The following is a 19204-nucleotide window of genomic DNA, read 5'->3' as shown; positions in this document are numbered from 1 at the left end:
ACGGTCCCCTATGTATATAGAGACTGCATGGGGCTATGCCCCTAGTGTCTCTTGTATGTCAGTATGAAATAAATAAGGGTGGAAACTTTCAGCTGGCAATGATGTGTTTAAATTTATGTCTGTCTGACAGACGTAATCCCCACAGGGAAATCTATGCCCAATAAGGGACCACAGACCCCAGGGGCTACATTCCTGAAGAAGTGGGAGGCATTCTAAAATAGCTGGCTTTAAATGGCTTTAAGTTATTGAATCGGTGTGCTTTTTACAGTTTCCTCTTTGCTGATTTATATATTTTGTGAGGAATGTCCTTCAGCATTTTCAAACCTTTGTGCTCTCTATTTTAGTGAAATGTTCTTTTATCTGGAAATGTAATTAATGTATCTGAGTCTCCAGTAGAATTCTTCAAATATTTTCTACCAATATCTGACAATTGTCTGGTAAATGTGTTTGCAGGAGGCTGCTCTGCATTAGCTTCCAGTAGGTAAAGACTGCTACTCTTTCTCTTAGTCACAGGCGGGCCATTAATAGACCATAAAAATCTACTGAAGTCACTTATTTGCTACTTGCCTCAGGAGCAGGAAGTGTCACTAGTCGCTCCTCTCCCCCACCCTCACTTTGTGAGTTTTATGTTGATTGTTCCCAGGGCTTTTTTTGAGGGAGTACTGAGTACCGGCACCTTTTCCATTGTCTGCTAAAATTGACTCTTGGACCCCAAGTTTTAATGAAAGAGCTCAGGCTCTACACACCAATTCTGCCTTGTCATAGATTCTGTGACTGGTTTTAGGGGGTCTGGCTATTGTGGAGTGGGTCCTTCAGTGATCACCCCACCCTTGAAGGGTGGCCTAGCATTTGAGTACCGGCACCTTTTTTGCTAGAAAAAAACGTACTGATTGTTCCTCAAATCAATGCCTAAACAAAGGGGAAAGCAGAGGGCTTACCCTGCAGCTCTTGCTCTTCCTTTGGTGGGACCCATGGATTGCTTTGCGGTCCCAAGCACAATTCCGGGGTTGGCATCTTCACTGCAGGTCAAAGCAGCGGGAGGTAAACTGCTTCCCCCGCTTGAAGCGGGCTTCTCACACAGCCCAGACATTTGGAGTCCTCTGATGATGCCAGCAGCCTTACTTGATGATCTTCTTGGGTGAGTGTGCCCTAAAGAGGATTTACCAGCTCCGGGAGCAGGAGTAGACCAAAGTAATCGACTGCCAAGTGTAACAAAGCAAGGAGGTACTGCTAGAGATTCCGTTGGAGATCCTGGAGTCAACGTGGAGAAGGTGTTCGAGAGGGGCAGTGAGAGTATTCAGTGTAAGTCCCTGCTGCCTGCAAAACCAGCTATGAATACATTGGAGTCAGTGGGAAGCCTTGGTGAGTTTGGAGACTTCTTTTTCCACTAAAATTTCAACTCTAGTGACTTAAACCCAGGTACTACCTGGTAAAGCAGTTGAATTGGAGTAGAAGGTACAGCATTTGGAGGTCTCTGGCTTATCAACTAAGTCTGAGATTGGAAAACTTCAAGAGGGACAATGTGTATTAATTAAGGAGAACTTAACTATTGCAAATGAAAATAGAAAATTTGGAGAATCAGCAAAGATTGAAGACATTGCGCTTTATTAATTTTCCTAAGTTACCTGTTGTTGCCCCTTTAATTACTTTTAAGAGATATCTTGCAGAAATTTTGAAAATACCACAGCAGTCATACCCCCCTGTATCTAGAATATATTATCTGTTGTCTTATACAAAGAAAACTTTAGATTGAATGATTACGGAGGGGTCTCTTGTACCTTTTGATAACTTGAATTTGACACAGACAATAGAAGATGAAACCACTGGCGTCCAGGCTGCTACTTTGATTGTAGAATTTGTGTTACGACCAGATTGTGATTGGATTTTGAAGATATTTTTTTGCCATAGGCAAGAATTATTTTTGAACTATAAAATTAGAGTTTTTCCTGAGGTTTCTAGACAAACTTAGAGGAGGCGTCAATCTATCCTGAAATTATGTCCATTTGGGAGGCATTTTTTGGCTCAATTTTCCTTGTAAATCTGTGATTAAAATACAGTCAGTTAAATATGTTTTTTTTGAACCGGTCCATTTGGTGACCTTTTTGGACTCTAAACTGACCTCTACTCCCCCTCCCCCTTTTGTTGGCGCCTATTACATCTACTCCGTAATGTATAATTTGCTTGGTTTTGGCTTTTTCTTGTTAACAATATTTCCTAGAATTGTGCCTTGCCTCCCTAATTGTAGACTTTACATACAATTCTCTCAGTTGATTTTTCTTGTTATTTTTGATCTTTATATGGAGGATGTAGTTGGATTTTTATTAGTTATATTTTCCATATGGAATTTCTTATTAATGAGATATTGTACTTTTCTGTTCAAGAGTTTTCTTGTATATTGTGGAAATGACTTAAAAATAAAATTTAAAACAAACAGTTGTTCACTGAAAATGTGGGTTGAGGGCTCACAGGAGTTTCTCTCTGCCCTTTAACTCTTAGCCCATCCGAGCTTCCTATATAACTTACACATTACTTCTCTGCTTGATTCTTTGAGGTATATGCACAGGGGTGTGCTGGTACATTTTTAACAACAGGCTCTTTCTCCGGACGTAGGCAGCTCTGCAGTTGGAAGGGCCAGGGGTGGCCGGGGAGAGGGGGGAGCAACACTTGTCTCTCTCTCCTCCCTCCCTTGTGCAGGCACGCTAGGCATACCTTTGCTGGCATCCAATAAATGGACTGCCACCACTCCCAATGTCTTCCTCTGAGCAACATGCTGGAACTTCTCACACATGCTCGAGAAATCCCAGCCTGCTGCTCAGAGCTGGAAACAAGGAGCGGGGAGCAGCAGCAGTCTATTTACTTGGCTGGCAGGGCTCAGCATCCCAACCAGCAAAGTAAAAGAGAATTCAGCAGGTGGCCCAAGCCCACATTTTGGGAGCCAGTTGTTAAAGTAGCCATGGAGGGCCCTACTTTAATAACCGGCTCCCAAAATTCTTAAAAACTTAACAACCGGCTCTTGCGAGCCTGTGAGAGCCTGCTCCAGCACACCACTGTATATGCACTAACAGAAAGTGATGAACAAAGTATACAGGAAGCTGAGAATAGCTGAAGTGGAGATAGTATCTCCTGTAAACTTTCCTCTCCGGGATTTTCCGCAGCTGCAGATAGGATTAAAATAACTGATTATGGGCTCTTACCAAGCGGTGGTAAAAGGGTCCCTGTGCTAGTGTTGGCTTGTGGGTTTGCCGTATGCTAAGGCCGCCTTTTACAGGAGTTTTCCGGTGGAGGGGCAGGAAATAGCTGTGCGCTAAGCATTTTCTAGGGGAGCCCTTACCACCTCCTATTACCGCTGGACACACCCCTGGCGCTAAGAAATACAAAAATATTTTCTATCGCTGGGAGTAGCACGTGATGGGGGTCAGAGCTACCGGGGTAGAGCCAAATCGCCACGTGGGAAGCCGGCGGTAAGCCCACCGCACATCTGTAAAAAGGGCCCCTGTCTCTTTGATGCTTGCTCCTGGGGTACTCTAAGTACCTTGATATTTTCCTTATCATGGGCTTCTCTGATTTGCTTCCAGTTTTGCATACTTACCAGTGCTCTGCCTGCAGTGATAGCCAAAAGAAATAAATAGCAAGAACATGTGGCACGTTGTAAATGGAAAAAAGTGATCACAGTGCGTCCTGGGTACCTTTATCGTAGGCATCAAGTTCCCATTGCCATTTTCCAATCTGCAGGGGGAGAATAAACAGGGATTAACTTGTACATTGTGGGCAGGGATACTCATTAGGGATGTGCATTTATATGAAACATTTCTTATGTTGTGTCATGTCATTTTTATCCCGAAAATAGGAAAAAACTGAAAATTCCAGGTTTTTTCCTGTATTGTAAATAGTGGCCACTCTTTGGAAAAAGCATGCTCTATTTGTGAACAATGTACATTTTTTTTTGTTACATTTGTTCCCTCTGCTTTCCCACTCATGGCAGGCTCAATGTGGCTTATATGGGGCAATGGAGGGTTAAGTGACTTGCCCAGAGTCACAGGGAGCTGCCTGTGCCTGAAGTGGGAAATGAACTCAGGTCCTCAGGACCAAAGCCCACCACCCTAACCACTAGGCCACTCCTCAACTCCATTTCTGACCTGATACAGCAGGCATGTATGCACAAAAGAGTGCAGCATGTATGACATTCAGGATTGGCTTACCATTGGACCAGGCAGTGCTGGCAATTTAAGGGTGCAAAAATACCCAACGTCTGACCTAACCTGGTCTGCAGGTTAAGCCTTTTCTTCCCCTTCCAGTGGGTCTGGCAGTGCTCCCTCACCTCTCTCACTCCCCAGTGGTCCTGCAAAGTTTATGATGGTTGCCAGCAGAGCAGCAGCATCACAGGCTGTCTTCAGCCAGCATCTGGGTCTTCCCTTTGCTGTATTCTTCTGGCTGAAGACAGTCTGTCATGCTGTTGCTGCTGCTGGCAACCGTTGTAAGCTTTGCAGGTCCATGGGGGAGTGAGAGAGGTGACGGAGCACTGCCGGACCCGCAGGAAGGGGGACAGATGAGAGGGGAAAGAGAGACTGGACCCGTGGGGATGAAGGAAAAGATGCCAAACCTGCTGGGGTGGGGGAGGGGGGTGCCATCAAAGCAAGTTGGCTCAGGGCACCACTTGCCTTTGAACCGGCCCTGATGACACTGGGAACTGAACAAGGTGATAATTTTTGTGCTGCACACCTTTAACACTCCCTGATTGCTGGAAAGAAGCAGTATTTTAAGCTGCACTAGAAGGGAGAGAAAGAGGAACAAGTGGTGAAAGCATGCAAAGCATGGTTTATGAAATTCTTCCCAACCCCTCTCCATGTATATGTGTGCAGGTGAATGTGTATGTATTTGTTTTCCCACTGTATGTATGTGTGAATGTTTGTATCTTTGTTGTCTCTGTGCATGACTCTGACCTTGAGGGGGGAGATAGTTTGAATGGAGTTGTTCCCAAACATTCTACTGGTTTGGAAAGAATAATAAAATAAAAAACATAGTAACATAGTAGATGACGGCAGAAAAAGACCTGTACGGTCCATCCAGTCTGCCCAAAAAGACAACTCATATGTGCTACTTTTTGTGTATACCCTACTTTGATTTGTACCTGTGTTCTTCAGGGCACAGACCGTATAAGTCTGCCCAGCACTATCCCCGCCTCCCAACCACCAGCCTCGCCTCCCAAACTTGACTAAGCTCCTGAGGATCCATTCCTTCTGCACAGGATTCCTTTATGCTTATCCCACGCATGTTTGAATTCCGTTACCGTTTTCATTTCCACCACCTCCCGCAGGAGGGCGTTCGAAGCATCCACTACTCTCTCCGTGAAAAAATACTTCCTGACATTTTTTTGAGTCTGCCCTCCTTCAATCTCATTTCATGTCCTCTCGTTCTACCGCCTTCGCATCTCCTGAAAAGGTTCGTTTGTGGATTAATATCTTTCAAATATTTGAACGTCTGTATCACATCACCCCTGTTTCTCCTTTCCTCCAGAGTATACATGTTTAGTTCAGCAAGTCTCTCCTCATACGTCTTGTAACGCAAATCCCATACCATTCTCGTAGCTTTTCTTTGCACCGCTTCAATTATTTTTACATCCTTAGCAAGATACGGCCTCCAAAACTGAACACAATACTCCAGGTGGGGCCTCACCAACGAGGTGTGATAATATATCTAATTATTAGATGTCACTGCCACCAGATTTCAAAAAATGCAGTTTACATTTAAACTATAGGGTGCCACTATACTAAAATGTACATTTCTATGACTAGGAAGCCATATACCTAGTAGTTAGTGCACAGTTCAATCACTAGGTGTCACCATATGTGAAGGGGCATTTTTGATATGACATCTAAATCCAATCTGGGACATTTTGTGAAAAAGGTCCAAAAATTGAGTGAATAGAGCAATTTTTTAACCAGAAAAACATCTGTTTTTTTGTTTTGAAAATCACCATCTTCTAGATGTTTTTGTGCTCAGTGCATCTTCCTTTAGGTGCCATTTTTTAAACAAAAAAAAACACATCCTAGGGAAAAATGCACAAAAACAAGCCATTGGGATGTCTGTGGGCCAACATTTTTAGTAGACTGGCCAAACAAGCAACCCAGCAGAGCAGTGGGCAGCCTAGGGGGCACTGCAGTGCACTTCACATAAAAAGCCACAGGTACAACTTTCACCCTAACTCCCTTATATAATATTTTTAGCCCTCCAGGAACAGAAAAAAAATACAATTGTACCTCACTGTGAACCACTACAATAGCCCTCAAGCCTGCAGGTGTCACCTTTATATAGGTACAGCAGGTATTTAGTGGTTTTTGGAGGGCTCACATGTTCCACCACAAGTGTATTAGTTAGAGTGGGATATGGCCCTGGGTCTCCTTCTTTACACTGACCACAAGCCTACTCCTGGGACCAGCTTGCTGCTCTAATAGGACCGGCCATCATTTCTGAAGTTGTCATTGAGCCTGGTATGTATTGTCATTGTCACATCTTTGGAGGGTAGGAGGGAGTCAGTGACCATTGGGGGATTAAAGGGGGGGGGGGTCATGTCTTAATCTCTCCAGTGGTCATTTAGGGCACCTTTATGCAACTTAGTCGTGTTTGAAACAGGTCTAGACAAAACCATCTCAATTTTTGCCCCAGACGTTTTGGTTTTGTTCCATTATGACAGAAAAACGTCTAACTTATGGGAACACTCAAGTCCCACCCAAAACACGCCCCCTTGAAATTTGGATGAACTGTGGAGAACGTCTCAGATCAGAGTTTCAAAATTCACAACTTAAGACATTTTTCTTTTGAGAAAAACACCCCTCTCCTGCTTTATGACATTTTTCAGAAGTTTTTCTCTTTTGAAAATGAGCACCATAGGCACTATGAAAGATGTATGATATAATCCCTAGATTTCACAGTAAAATATGTAACAAATAAAATAATGTACACCTGAGAATTACTAGAAGCCAGCCCAGGAGGATCAGGGTGTGGCAGCAGGAGAAGTGGGGAAAGTATGCAAAATATGCCTCTTTGAATAATTTCCATCTCCTCTACATGTGTGTGTGTGCACATGCATGTGTCTTTGTATCTTTGCATGTATATATGTGTCTCTATGTGCACGTATTAGTGTATCTGTGTGTGTGAGTTTGTACATGTGTGTACTTCTGTTTGTCTAGACGTGTCTCTGTTTCTTCTGTGCGTATATTTGTAGGTTTGTTTATATGTGCATGTCTATACATCTGTACACATGTTTGTATGTATGTCGGTATATGTGTATCTCTGTGTTTTTGTGCGTATATGTATCTATATGTATATGTGCTTGTCTGTGGGTGTTCTGTGTGTGTATATCTTCATTTTTCTGCCTGTGTTTTTAGCTATTTCTGTCATTTGGGTGACTTGTTTTGTGCGCCTGTGTTTTGAATTTGAAGACCTTCAAAGCGTGTGTGCATGCGTGTGTGAGTTTGTGTATCTGTGTTGGATCTGTGTGAGACTGTGATTGGGAGAGAATAGGAAAGGAAAGGAGAGGAGCAGCATAAAAGCAGCAATTCCTTAACAGCTATATTTCAATATATCAATGTTTCTATGCTTTAGGTGCTGGAACTCCCCTCCCATAGAAATGCATGGGACCATTTTTTTTTTAGGGGATTCTATAGTATTTATTTATTTATTTATTTGTTGCATTTGTATCCCACATTTTCCCACCTGTTTGCAGGCTCAGTGTGGCTTACAATGTTCCGCCCTGGCAATCGCCATAGCAGAGTAAAGATAACAATTAATAATTACATTAGAACATGAGTAACATAGTGGGATAAAGCATTAGGTATAATGAGATCAAAGATGTAATGATAGTTAAAGCAGTAATGCATTAGAGTTCATGTATTTCTCTGGAAGCCTCAATATGGTTGGTCCCATTGTCAAATCTGAAGTCTCTTTTCTTTGGTATTAGCTCCATGCTAAATGTGGTCATATTCCATTAAGTTTTCAGTTGCCCTCCCCTTGTCCCTTCCTTCCTTCTCACCCATTACTTCCCTCACCCGTAACTGTCTTGTCTGTCTGTATTATTTAGATTGTAAGCTCTTTTGAGCAGGGACTGTCTCTTTGTATCAGGTGTTCAGCGCTGTGTGCGTCTGGTAGCGTTATACAAATGCTAATAATAATAATAATAAGTTATTTTGCCACAGACAGCTAGATAGACATTTTCAATAGTTTCCTTTTAATTTTATATATGGTGCCTAGATTTGGGTACCCTAAATTGGGTGTGCAGTCAAGATGTGCGTGCATCTTGGCCAGCAAGCCATTAATGAGCAACAATTGGACGCTAACAACCAATTATTCACATTAATTAGCACAAATTGGGATTGCGTGCACCAGGTTGTGCGCTATTCTATAACGTCAGCCGCCCAAATCCCATAGCTTGCAACTCAAAGGAAGTGTAGCCATGAGAGGGGCATGAGTGTGTCAGGCGCGTTCTGAAAAGTTGTGTGTGTTGCTATTAAATAATAGGACAGTGTGCCAACTTGGGCGCCAGCATTTATACCAGGTTCAGCAGGCATAAGTCTGGTGCCCAAAGTTAAGGCACAGGAATTGGCACCAAGTGAACTCTGTGAAGGGTGCATTCCCTTCATACAGTCATACTTAGCACAGATCTTTCCCAGTGCCCATTTTTTAATGCAATTTATAGAATCCAGCCCTTTATGCATAATTTCTTTCCAAAATCCACTGGCTTGGAAAGAAGAGAAAAAAAGGAGTGAGCAACCAAGGAGACAGAGAAATGCAGGGCTAAATGGATGAGGAGCAGGGGCAGAGGGAGAAAGAGAGAAGTATGAGATTGTATTGCTTTATACCCCTTGTCATGTCAGATGGTGAAAGATGGGATAGACTCCAGGACCTGGGACTTTACTGAATATAAAATAAGACAGGTCATGGCAGTTGGTTTGTGACTCTAATTATTGGGTAGATAATAGGTACACTCATTCATTTAATATACTGCCTTTTTTGAGAGTGAGTTGAGGCAATTTACATACAATTGTACATGTAATTGCACTGTCCCTAATGGACTCACAATCTAAGTAGTATATATTGTACCTGGGACAATGGAGGGCTAAGTAATTTGCCCAGGGTCACATGAAGCTGCAGAAAGAACTGAACCCAGTTTCCCTGGATCTCAACCCACTGCCAACCATTCGGCAGCAGTGGGAATCAAACCTGGTTCCCTAAGTCCGCACCCTGCTGCACTAACCATTAGGCCACTCCTCCTCTCCTGGAGCTCATCAGTAAGTTTGGTTGTTTTGTATAAGATAGGATGTATAAATGAAGCAGGTCTGAGCTTTAGGTTTAAAAAAAATGATGCAGGACCAACACTGTTATTTCAGAAGTTCTGTATATAGAAATCCTTACATTCTGGTCTTCCTGCGGTCTTGCAATTGCTCCTTCAACAGGTTACTCAAGCGTGGATCCTTGCTTACAAACTCGGAGAGTTTCTGTGGGTTACAGCCAACCATTAGCATTTCATTACAGGTGGGCGGGCATGAGGGATATAAAACAGCAATAAAAAAAACAAAACACAAGTTAAAAATCAAAGAGCAATCTACCAACCAATAGAATCCCATTCCTTAAAACAACACCAGTAATCTTGTAAGCAAACTTATATAAATACTGCAGTGAGGTCTTGGCACTATATCCACACCCAACCACCCTCCTAACCAACATCATAAGAGCCAGCTGAGACCACCAGCATACATCGGGAAGAAATGAAACACCTTATTCCCGACAAGAAGGGAAACGGATAAGTGCAGACTGCCGCCAGGGATTGAAAACCAGGTCACTTTGGCTATACATAGATATTTCAAATCAATTACTCGACCAGGCTATTCAATTAGGGAACTGTTTATCACAATGATGAGTGCTAGAACTATATGACTCAAAGGACTGGAACAAGGTCACAGAGACTTTCACCTCTAAGCCACTTGTTTAAACCCAGCTCAAGCCGTATAAAGTAAAGGTCATTACCATTCAAAAGATGTTTGGTGGTCTTAGTCCAGTTCTCAGTGAATAGCATAAAGCTCAAGTACTACCAGCAAAAGTTTGCACTACCAGAAGCCACTGCTGGTAGGCATGCCACAGAAAAGACCAAATTATCCTAAAGATACCTGTTCTGTGGTGGGACAGTGTGTGTGAGAGAGGGAAGTTTGCACTGCTGTTCCCTGTGTTGTACGTGATCTAGGTGGAGTGGTGTGTGTGAGGGAAGCTTGCACTGCTGCTGCTGTGTGTGTGTTGCTGTTGCTGCGTGTATGAGGGACATTTGCATTGCGTGTGTGAAGTTTACGCTGCTGCTGTTTGTGGTGTACCTGTCCTGTGGTAGGGCTCTGTGTGTGTGTGTTGCCTGTGCTGTACCTGTTCTGTGGTTGGGCTGTATGTGGTTTGGTATGTATGTATGTGTGTTGGAATTGGGGGAGGGGGGGGTGCAAGGAAGCTTGCACTCCTGATGCTGTGCTGGACCTTTTCTGTGGTGGGGCTGTATGTGGTTTGGTATGTATGTGTGTATTAGAATTGGGGGAGGGGGGTGCAAGGAAGCTTGCACTCCTGATGCTGTGCTGGACCTTTTCTGTGGTGGGGCTGTATGTGGTTTGGTATGTGTGTGTGTATTAGAATTGGGGGAGGGGGGTGCAAGGAAGCTTGCACTCCTGGTGCTGTGCTGGACCTGTTCTGTGGTGGGGCAGTGTTCTAGGAAATTATGGAATTCAGTTCAGTTCTCAGCATCCCTCCCTTGAATTCTATGCAGCCCCTGAGTCACCACTGAAGTCACAGTGAAGGGTTATGATGGTGGTGTTCCAGTACCTCAAGTAGTCCCATGGCGCTGGGATCATTCTGCAGTAGTTGCCCATAAAGTGCTACCCACTGGCTGATGAGGCGCAGGATCTTCTGTTGTTTGTTTTGGGAGTACACCGCCTTTTCCTGTTCACTTCCTTCTGATGGTTCCGCATGAAATGTGAGAAGATTAAGGAGGAATGGAGTGCAATTATAATTCTCATCATCCCTCTCTAGGATGCCTGGAAGCCAGAGCCATTGGCAGGTCAACCTAGAAATTCATGAAGCCACTCTAGTTTATTCTATGATTTCCATTAGGCATAGCTGAGTTTATTTTGACATGGCTAAGGCCTCTTGCCCGTCAAAATGTGCATAAGTAAATTCCACAATAAAGTACAATAAGTAAATTTAAGGCTGGAGCCTTATAAAGAGAAAGCCACAAAAGGATATTGGTGGAGAAGTGCTTGGCAGAGCTGAGGGGTGGGCATAAATACACAGTGTGTCAGGAGAAAATCGCCAACAAAGTTATCTGAAACAATAGAAAAACAGCTTAGTATGGGGCATTTTCAAAGAACCCATAGGTAATGTTTTATTCACACCCTTCTCGCTAATTTTCAAACCAGAAGATGGCACATCTGTTTCTGCCTAAGGAAAAAGTAGTTTCATTCACTTTTTATGCAGGCACTTTTTTATTTTACTTAAAACAGGACCACTTTTGAAAACATCAAAGCAAGCACAATTTTGTAATCTCCTCTCTAAACTCACCCCTGGGTATGCTTGCACATCATGGAACTATGTGTCTGTGTGTGTGTGTGTGTATATGTATATCTGTGTTGCCTCTGGGTGTGTTTATGACCAAATAAGAGAAGGAAGAGGTGGTTTGAATGGAACAGTTCAAAAGCTACTATGTTACAATGTCTGTTTCTATTCTGCAGCTGCTGAAACTGCCTCATTCATAGAAATGCATTGGGCCATTTTCTTGAACCCCTGATCCGATCTGGTGATTCCGTTTTTAAACTCACTGGCCCTGATGTTGACACAGTGGGAGTAAGACCAGCTAACTCCCGCTGTCGCCGGTGAACCCGAAAATTCAGTGCCGGGGCCATATCCAGCCACCAGCATTGAATTTCCAGGGTTTTTTTTTGGCGTTGCAAACATAGCCAGTTAAGCTGATATTCATCACCTGATCAACTAGTTTCTAGCAGCCAAAGGTAGACCTGCTATTTATGTGGCTCTATCTGGCCGCTAAACTTAACCAGTCAGCCGGTGAAAATCAGCAGTAACCGGCTATATCATGCAGCATAGCTGGTGACCGGGCTAGCCACTGATCGGGATATTCAGTGGGAGATAGCCGGTTATCTTCCGCTGAATATCGGTGGATCGCCAGCTTGAGGGTATTTAACCAGCCAGGTGCCATTCCTGACCAGTTAAATACTTTTGAAAATCTGGCCGCTTTTACCCAGTCTCTCTCTCCCATGCCAAATTTGGTCTTGTTCTATTTTCTGAAAATTATTTTATCCTCAGACAGAGAGATATTCAACAGCCTATGACATTCATTTTCGAAGCAGATGGAAGTCTCAAAATGCCCCCCAATATGTCCATCTGCCCAAAGCATCCAAAGTATGATTTTGGAATGGCAGAATTTGGATGCCCTATACTGCAGACCGTACAAATTGCAAGAGAGCATGTTGTGGGCATGTTTTGGGCAGGACTAGGGAGGGCCCAAAATTAGGACGTCCAACAGCGATAATCGAACAGGAAGAAACATCCAAAAGATGGACTTTTTTTTATTTAGACCTGTTTCAATCATGTCCAAAATAGAAAAAGTTGCTCTGATTGTGAGTTGGAGGGATTAAGGCATGACCCATCATGAATCCCCCAGTGGTTATCATCCCCCTCCCTCAACCCTGAAAGTGATACCAGAAAGGGAAACTAGGCTCCCTGACAACACAACACAACAGCAAGCAGGTCTGAAACGTAGCCTAGTGGTTAGTGGAGTGGACTGTAAACCAGGCGATCCAGGTTCTCAGAACTCCAACTCTCTCTCTCTTTAAATTGTGTGTCCTCTAGAACCAGAGATATACCTACAAACCTAATTTGGATGTTTTATTTTGGAATATAACTGTTCATATTGGACATTCTCATGTATTTTTGAACATGAAACCTTCAACACTTTTTCTCTTCGAAAATGGCTGTGAGATGGATTGGGGGGGGGGGGGGTTTGGACGTTATGAGCAGGATGTCCCACTCCTGACTTGGACGTTCTTTTGAAAATGCCCTCTTTCCAATATTCTGTTGGATTAAAAAAAAAATAAACAAATCAGGAAAGCACCCAAATTATGGCTCATGGAATTCATTCCAAGCTCTTTCCACATGTTTGTGGGCAGTTAACACATGTAACTCTTCCTCTCTCTGTTCCTTCTACCCTCCCAATTCTCATTGTAATTATTTCATTAGTTCATTGTAAGCCACTTTGGGGCTGCTAAAATGCGGCAAAAGGTGGGGTATAAATGACCTAAATAAATAAATAACATTCCATACTGTGGGCTCTCTAAAGGATGTGTTTAATAGATCCTTGAAGATTGGCAAAGTGACTACAGGACTAGAGAATGACTGATGTGGTTCCTCTTCACAAAGGCAGTAAAAGAGAAGAGGTGGGAAACTACAGACAGGTGAGCCTTAACTCAGTGGTAGGAAAGGTAAGGAAGACACTGCTGAAGTAAGGGACAGTCAGTTTTCTATAATCCAATGAGTTACAAGATCTGAGGCAACATGGCTTCACCAAAGGCAAATATGTCAAACGAATCTAATTTATTTCTTTGACTGGGTGACAAAAGTACTGGATCAAGGGTAGGTGCTGGATCCCTCCACCCTATTCCCCAACCCCCAAGCCACCCACAGACCCATGGAACTTACCACTAGGATTTAGTGCCACCATTTTTGAGACCTGGAGCCAAAGGGACTCCTGTAGCTCCATCCCATTAGACACCACGGATCACCGCCTGGTAAGTTCTGGGAATCCAGAGAAGGGGGGCGGTTGGGGAAGGAGGGGACTCATAAAGGGTGGGGGAGGGGTTATCCAAAAAGTTATCAAGAATTGGAAGGGGGTAATTGGATTACCAATGTGAAAATTATGCAGGTGCCAGCTGATATTCATTGCCGGCACCTACATAGCTAAGTAGCAAAAGAGAGGGCAGATTTTTGTGTGGTCCTAGCTGGTTACATTGCTATGTGGGCACCAGCACTGAATATGGCATTTGCCCACATAAGTGCCAGCTCCTCCTTGACTCCATCCTTGGGACACCCTTCCACTGCCCAGTTTTAGAATTGGCAGTTACAACTGATATTCAGCAGCTCTGCCCAGTTAAGTGCCATTGAATATCAGCAGCCAGCCCGCTCAGTGTGGTTCAAAAGGAGAGTAGCCTCTCCTGCCCACTGAGAATCAATCCCTCAACCTAAAAGTGGTACCAGAAGCAAAACCATGGTGGCATCATTGTGCTACCTTATGAAAAACAGTTACCTGTTGGGTCATGGAAGGTGGAATCCAGCCTCATGGTTTCCAGCAAATGTTCTAGAATCTTCTCTGGTGTGCCAAACATCACAGTGTACCTGAGAGGAAGGGTAGCAGGTCATAGGACTGACAGAGAGATACTGCAGTGTCTGAACATAAATGTATGAATTATTACTGCTTATTAGGAAGAGCAAATCCTCTAGAAGAAGTTTTGGAACCAGCTCTATAATTGGTATTATCTAGGTAGAATTACTTCTAATATAATAATTTGCTCCTCCAACATTCCAATGTGTCTCACTGGGATCGTAACCACCTGCTGACATCACTCCTCCAACGTTCTCCTCCAACGTTCTCCTCCAACGTTCCAATGTGTCTCACTGAGATCGTAACCACCTGCTGATATCACTCCTCCAACGTTCTCCGTCCCCCTCCCTCCCAGTTCCATGGGACCCTGGAACTGGGAGGGAGGGGCGGAGGGACAGAGGGAGGGGGGACCCTGGAAATGGGAGGGAGGGGGACACTGGAACTCGGAGGGGGGAGGGAGGGAGGGGGGCCTGGAACTCGGAGGGAGGTGGAGGGGGCAGAGGAGAGATGCTGCACATGGAAGGATGGAGGGGGCAGGACACAGAGGACGTTGCCTGCATATGGATGAATGCAGGGGGGAAGGGAGGGGGACCCTGAAACTCGGAGGGAGGGGGACAACAACCCTGGAACTCGGAGGGTAGGAGGGAGGGGAGACCCTGGAACTCGGAGGGAGGGGGGCCCTGGCACACACTCTCATGCTCACACACACACACTCTCTCTCTCACAGACACACTCGCACCCAGTCTCACTCTTTCTCTGTCACACACACACACTTGCACATTCACTCTCTCTCTCTTACCCAGTCACTCTCACACACACTCTCTCAAACATACACACTCCGAGGAAAACCTTGCTAGCACCTGTTTCATTTGTGTCAGAAATGGGCCTTTTTTACTAGTTTTAAAATAATATTCTACCTGAAATATAAGGGATCTGATTGCCAAGGGTAGTTTTACTAAGGGAGTCATTTCTAATAATTAATGCACACTCATTCCATTAATGTGTGTTATTTGCCGCAGGGCCCATTTTTATGCGAATAACACACATTATTTATTTGCAGTATCTGATTTCTTCTCTGCCTTTCCATTGCTCAAAGCAGAGTACAAAAACCAAAATCGAGACTTATTGGGAAGTGATAGAAAAAAGCAGACAGTCACTAGTGGCATAAAATTAAGTTGATGATATATTCATGGAATAGGTACAGAGCAGGTAGGAACAGTACCAGCATCCCTCACAAATCCTCCCCCTTCCCCCCGCCACACACACACAAAAGAACAGGAATGGCTCAAGCAGCAGCAGCACCAATGTCTTATAACGCTAAGTTGTGTCAGACTGTAAAACGTGTTCAGAACACTCTTGCCCCGTAAGGGGACATCTTGATTAAAAGATTACCAGGTCATTTTGTAAGCCTGAGCGTCTCAGGAATACAGGGCCTAGAAATAAGTATAGCTGAAAGAAGTCAATGAAAGTTGATAGAAAGCCACCCGTGCAATGGATGCAGCATACTTAGAACTTGTTTGGGAGGCTGTTTGCTGATTGGCTGCAATGCTTGGAGGGTTCTTTTCCAGGACCAGCACCACCTTCCCATGTTCTGTTAGTCGCACAGTGTTGGCTTCAACATCCTACAAGTGAGAAATGAGACATGCGGATTCAGAAGCAGCACTTGTCGGGTCCACCCCTCAGCTGCAGTGTGGCACAGTTTAGTAACAGGAGGGTCTAAGGCACAGTTAGGTAATAGCTCGGTACTAGCAGTGTCCACAGCACAATTTTACATTCAACAGTTTTATTGATGACCTTGTACAAACAGGTACAACTATAAATCTTGATATACAAAAGTCCAACTTGTCAGATCTTATAAATAAAAGTCAATAGGGTGAAATCTGTCATCACATTATTTTCCTTTTTTCCCCTCTCCCCATGTCCGACCCACTTTTTATGATCAATGTTTTTATCAATGTGAAGTGAGACTATAACAGAGGCAGTATAGTATCAAAAGTGAAACATTATGAAAACCCAGTCCATTCTTTTTCCCCCTTCACCTCCCCACCAACCCACTTCCCGCTATTGTCATGAATACAGAAATGAATCCAATACAAAATCCATTCCCTATCCCCCCCACCCTACACGTGAACCTATACTGTGTATCTCTTCCATCCACACCCCCAGGGGATCCACCCCCCCCCCCCCCCCCCCCGGGGATCCACAGCACAACTTTATTGACATGGATTATTGATGTTTCTGCACCTATATGATTTTTTTTTTTTTTGAAATGTAGGTTTGTAATTTGGGGGCTCTGGTAAAACTGTCTGATTATTACTCTGCTTTTGCCAGGCCTCCATCCTTCTACAGGAAAGTGCACCTACCCTGAGAATGCGGTTGAAGTCCTGCTTGTCCACTCGTAGGAAGTGGCAGTGATCTTCTCGCAAGATAATGGTGGCAGCCCGTGGGGCATCGTTCACTAGTGCCAGCTGCCCAAAGTCATCACCTTCATGAAGTGTTGTCACGAGACCCTGAAAGAAGGAGAATGGAAGGAGTCAATGGCAACACTGAAGTCTGCGGAAGGCTCACGGGTGAGTACAATCCAGCTCAGGATTTGAATTTCTCCAGTTACTCAAGAGAGAGGGTTTGAAGGAAAACAGGCAGGTTGCCAGGAAACAGGCCGCCCAGGTACAAGTTGGAAAGCCCAAACATTTTCTCAGGAAGAGTAAAAAGAGGTTTTCAGCCTAGAAGCCAGTTCTGAATCTAATAGAACAAGACTCCAGTAACCCCCAGACTTTCAAGGTGATTTGATGAATATATGGATTCTTCTTCTAAACTTTTATTTGTTGCAAAAAAGTAATTTTTATATTCTTTTTTTTATTGCTTATATCCATTTTAAGACAGGATATTGTTGTTTATATTATCCATTGACTTAACCAGAGCCAATTTGGCAAGTGGCAGAAGAATCTATGGTGTCACCCACTCCTTTGACCTATCTGGGGGGATGAGCACCTGTTCTAAGGGAATGTGATTTCCTGTTATAACAGCTATGACTGCTTTCCAGAGGCATGAGGAGCTGTGTGTGTGTGTGTGTGTGGGGGGGGGGGGGGGGGGGGGGGGGGGGGGGAATGCTGATGGGTATTCAGCGTTGGTTAATTGGAATAATCCAAACAAACAGATAGCAGGTAAGCCAGTTCATTGGCCAGTTTGGCAGAGACAGCAGATATGGCTTTTGGGGCAACTGTTACATGATGGGAATTTTAAAACCTTTCAAATGCTGCAGAAGTTTGATCTGCTAGACTGCCTCTCCTACCCCTTTCCATCCAGCATCTGGTCTGCCTGTTCTTCTCTCCCTTCCATCAGCGTCGTCCGCCCCTCTCTTTGTCCCCTCCATCCATCTAGCCAGGTGCCCCCTTTCTCTCCCATCCATTCCAGACTAGTGTTCTTGCTCCCCCAAGTCCTTCCTTTTTACATTTCATTACACCCCAGTCCTTCCTCTTTACATTTCATGACCCCCTCAGTCCTTCCTTTCTACATTCATGACACCCCTCCCTCCCCCCACCATGCAGCGTGTTGGTCCTAGCAGCAGCAAAAGTAATCAAATGTTAAAAAAAAAAGTCAAGGCAGCACAATTTTTAAATAACTATTAGGATCGCGCCGCCTAATTAATACCTGGCTCTGCTCTGGACCTGGAACGGGAAGCAAATGACCTCGAAGACCCATGTGATCCATCCTCAGATTCTTCTGCAGACACTACCATTTACAGTGGCCCGGTGGGGGTGGAGTTGGAGTGCAGGAAGTGCCAAAGCTGCAAGCGGAAGGCGCAGCAGGCTTGTGTTGTGGGTGGCTGCACTGAAGCCGGCGGGCGGGACAGAGAGAGGAGGAGCCATCACAGAGGAAGGGCAAACAGGCACCGCAGGCGCTGAAAGAAGAAGGCAGCGACGGAGGGGGAGAGAGAGAGGAGCAACAGCCGCTGGGAGGAGACAGAGTGAACGGCGCGACGGTGATGTAAGGCGTGCGCCAGTGCCACGGAACAAGTTAAGGGCAGGGAGGTAAACCGACAGATAGCGTAGATCACCCCCCACTGATTTGTACCCGGGGCGGTCCGCACCTACCACCCCGCCCTTGGTATACCACTGGTTCGGGCACCTTTTTGAGGCTTGGTCGTAACAAAAAATGGACCAAATAAAGTCGCCCAAATGCTCGTCAGGGACGCCCTTCTTTTTTCCATTATCGGTCGAGGATGCCCATGTGTTAAGAACGCCCCAATCCTGCCTTTGCTACGCTTCCGACACGCCCCTGTGAACTTTGGTCGTCCCCGCGACGGAAAGCAGTTGAGGACGCCCAAAATCGACTTTCGATTATGCCGATTTGGGCGACCCCGGGAGAAGGACACCCATCTCCCAATTTGTGTCGAAAGATGGGCGCCCCCTTCTCTTTCGAAAATAAGCCTGACAGTCACTTTTTTTTAACTTTTTCATCATTCTCTGTAGACGCCCCTTAAATCAAAAAAATGTAGAAAGGAAACTAATGACTCTTGCTGGTCTGGAAAGTGTCCAAATTTGCAAGTCTATTGAAGGATATGTGGCAAAGGATAACAGCTATTTTGGGAACAGACATTAATTTGATGCTGAAGGTCATTATTTGGAAGTCTTTAATTCTTTCAGCTGCCATTTCAGTCTACAAAGTATCTGTTTGATTTTTTTTTTAATTACAGTGGCACCAAAGTTATTGTAAATCATTGGAAGGATAACAGTGATGTGCGTGTTATTGTATGGTGGCAATTTATTTAGAAATATGAAAAGATATTAT

At 44.4% G+C, this 19204-nt stretch overlaps 1 protein-coding gene across 1 annotated transcript in view; it reads right to left on the bottom strand.

Moving 5' to 3' along the window:
- Positions 1–19204, bottom strand: part of RAPGEF3 (Rap guanine nucleotide exchange factor 3) — a 270982-nt gene that overhangs the window by 74744 nt on the left and 177034 nt on the right. Inside the window, exons 9-15 of the mRNA XM_030198304.1 lie at positions 16777–16923; positions 15920–16035; positions 14339–14427; positions 11269–11347; positions 10849–10999; positions 9409–9491; positions 3687–3726 (exon numbers count right to left, since the gene is read on the bottom strand). Of these exons, the coding sequence (XP_030054164.1) occupies positions 3687–3726; positions 9409–9491; positions 10849–10999; positions 11269–11347; positions 14339–14427; positions 15920–16035; positions 16777–16923 (705 nt within the window). The remainder of the gene's footprint in view (positions 1–3686; positions 3727–9408; positions 9492–10848; positions 11000–11268; positions 11348–14338; positions 14428–15919; positions 16036–16776; positions 16924–19204) is intronic.

Source organism: Microcaecilia unicolor, chromosome 3, assembly GCF_901765095.1.
Source record: "Microcaecilia unicolor chromosome 3, aMicUni1.1, whole genome shotgun sequence".
In the NCBI taxonomy this organism is placed as follows: domain Eukaryota; kingdom Metazoa; phylum Chordata; class Amphibia; order Gymnophiona; family Siphonopidae; genus Microcaecilia; species Microcaecilia unicolor.
Note: the sequence above shows the minus strand (reverse complement) of the source record. Positions and strands in the feature narration are given on the sequence as shown.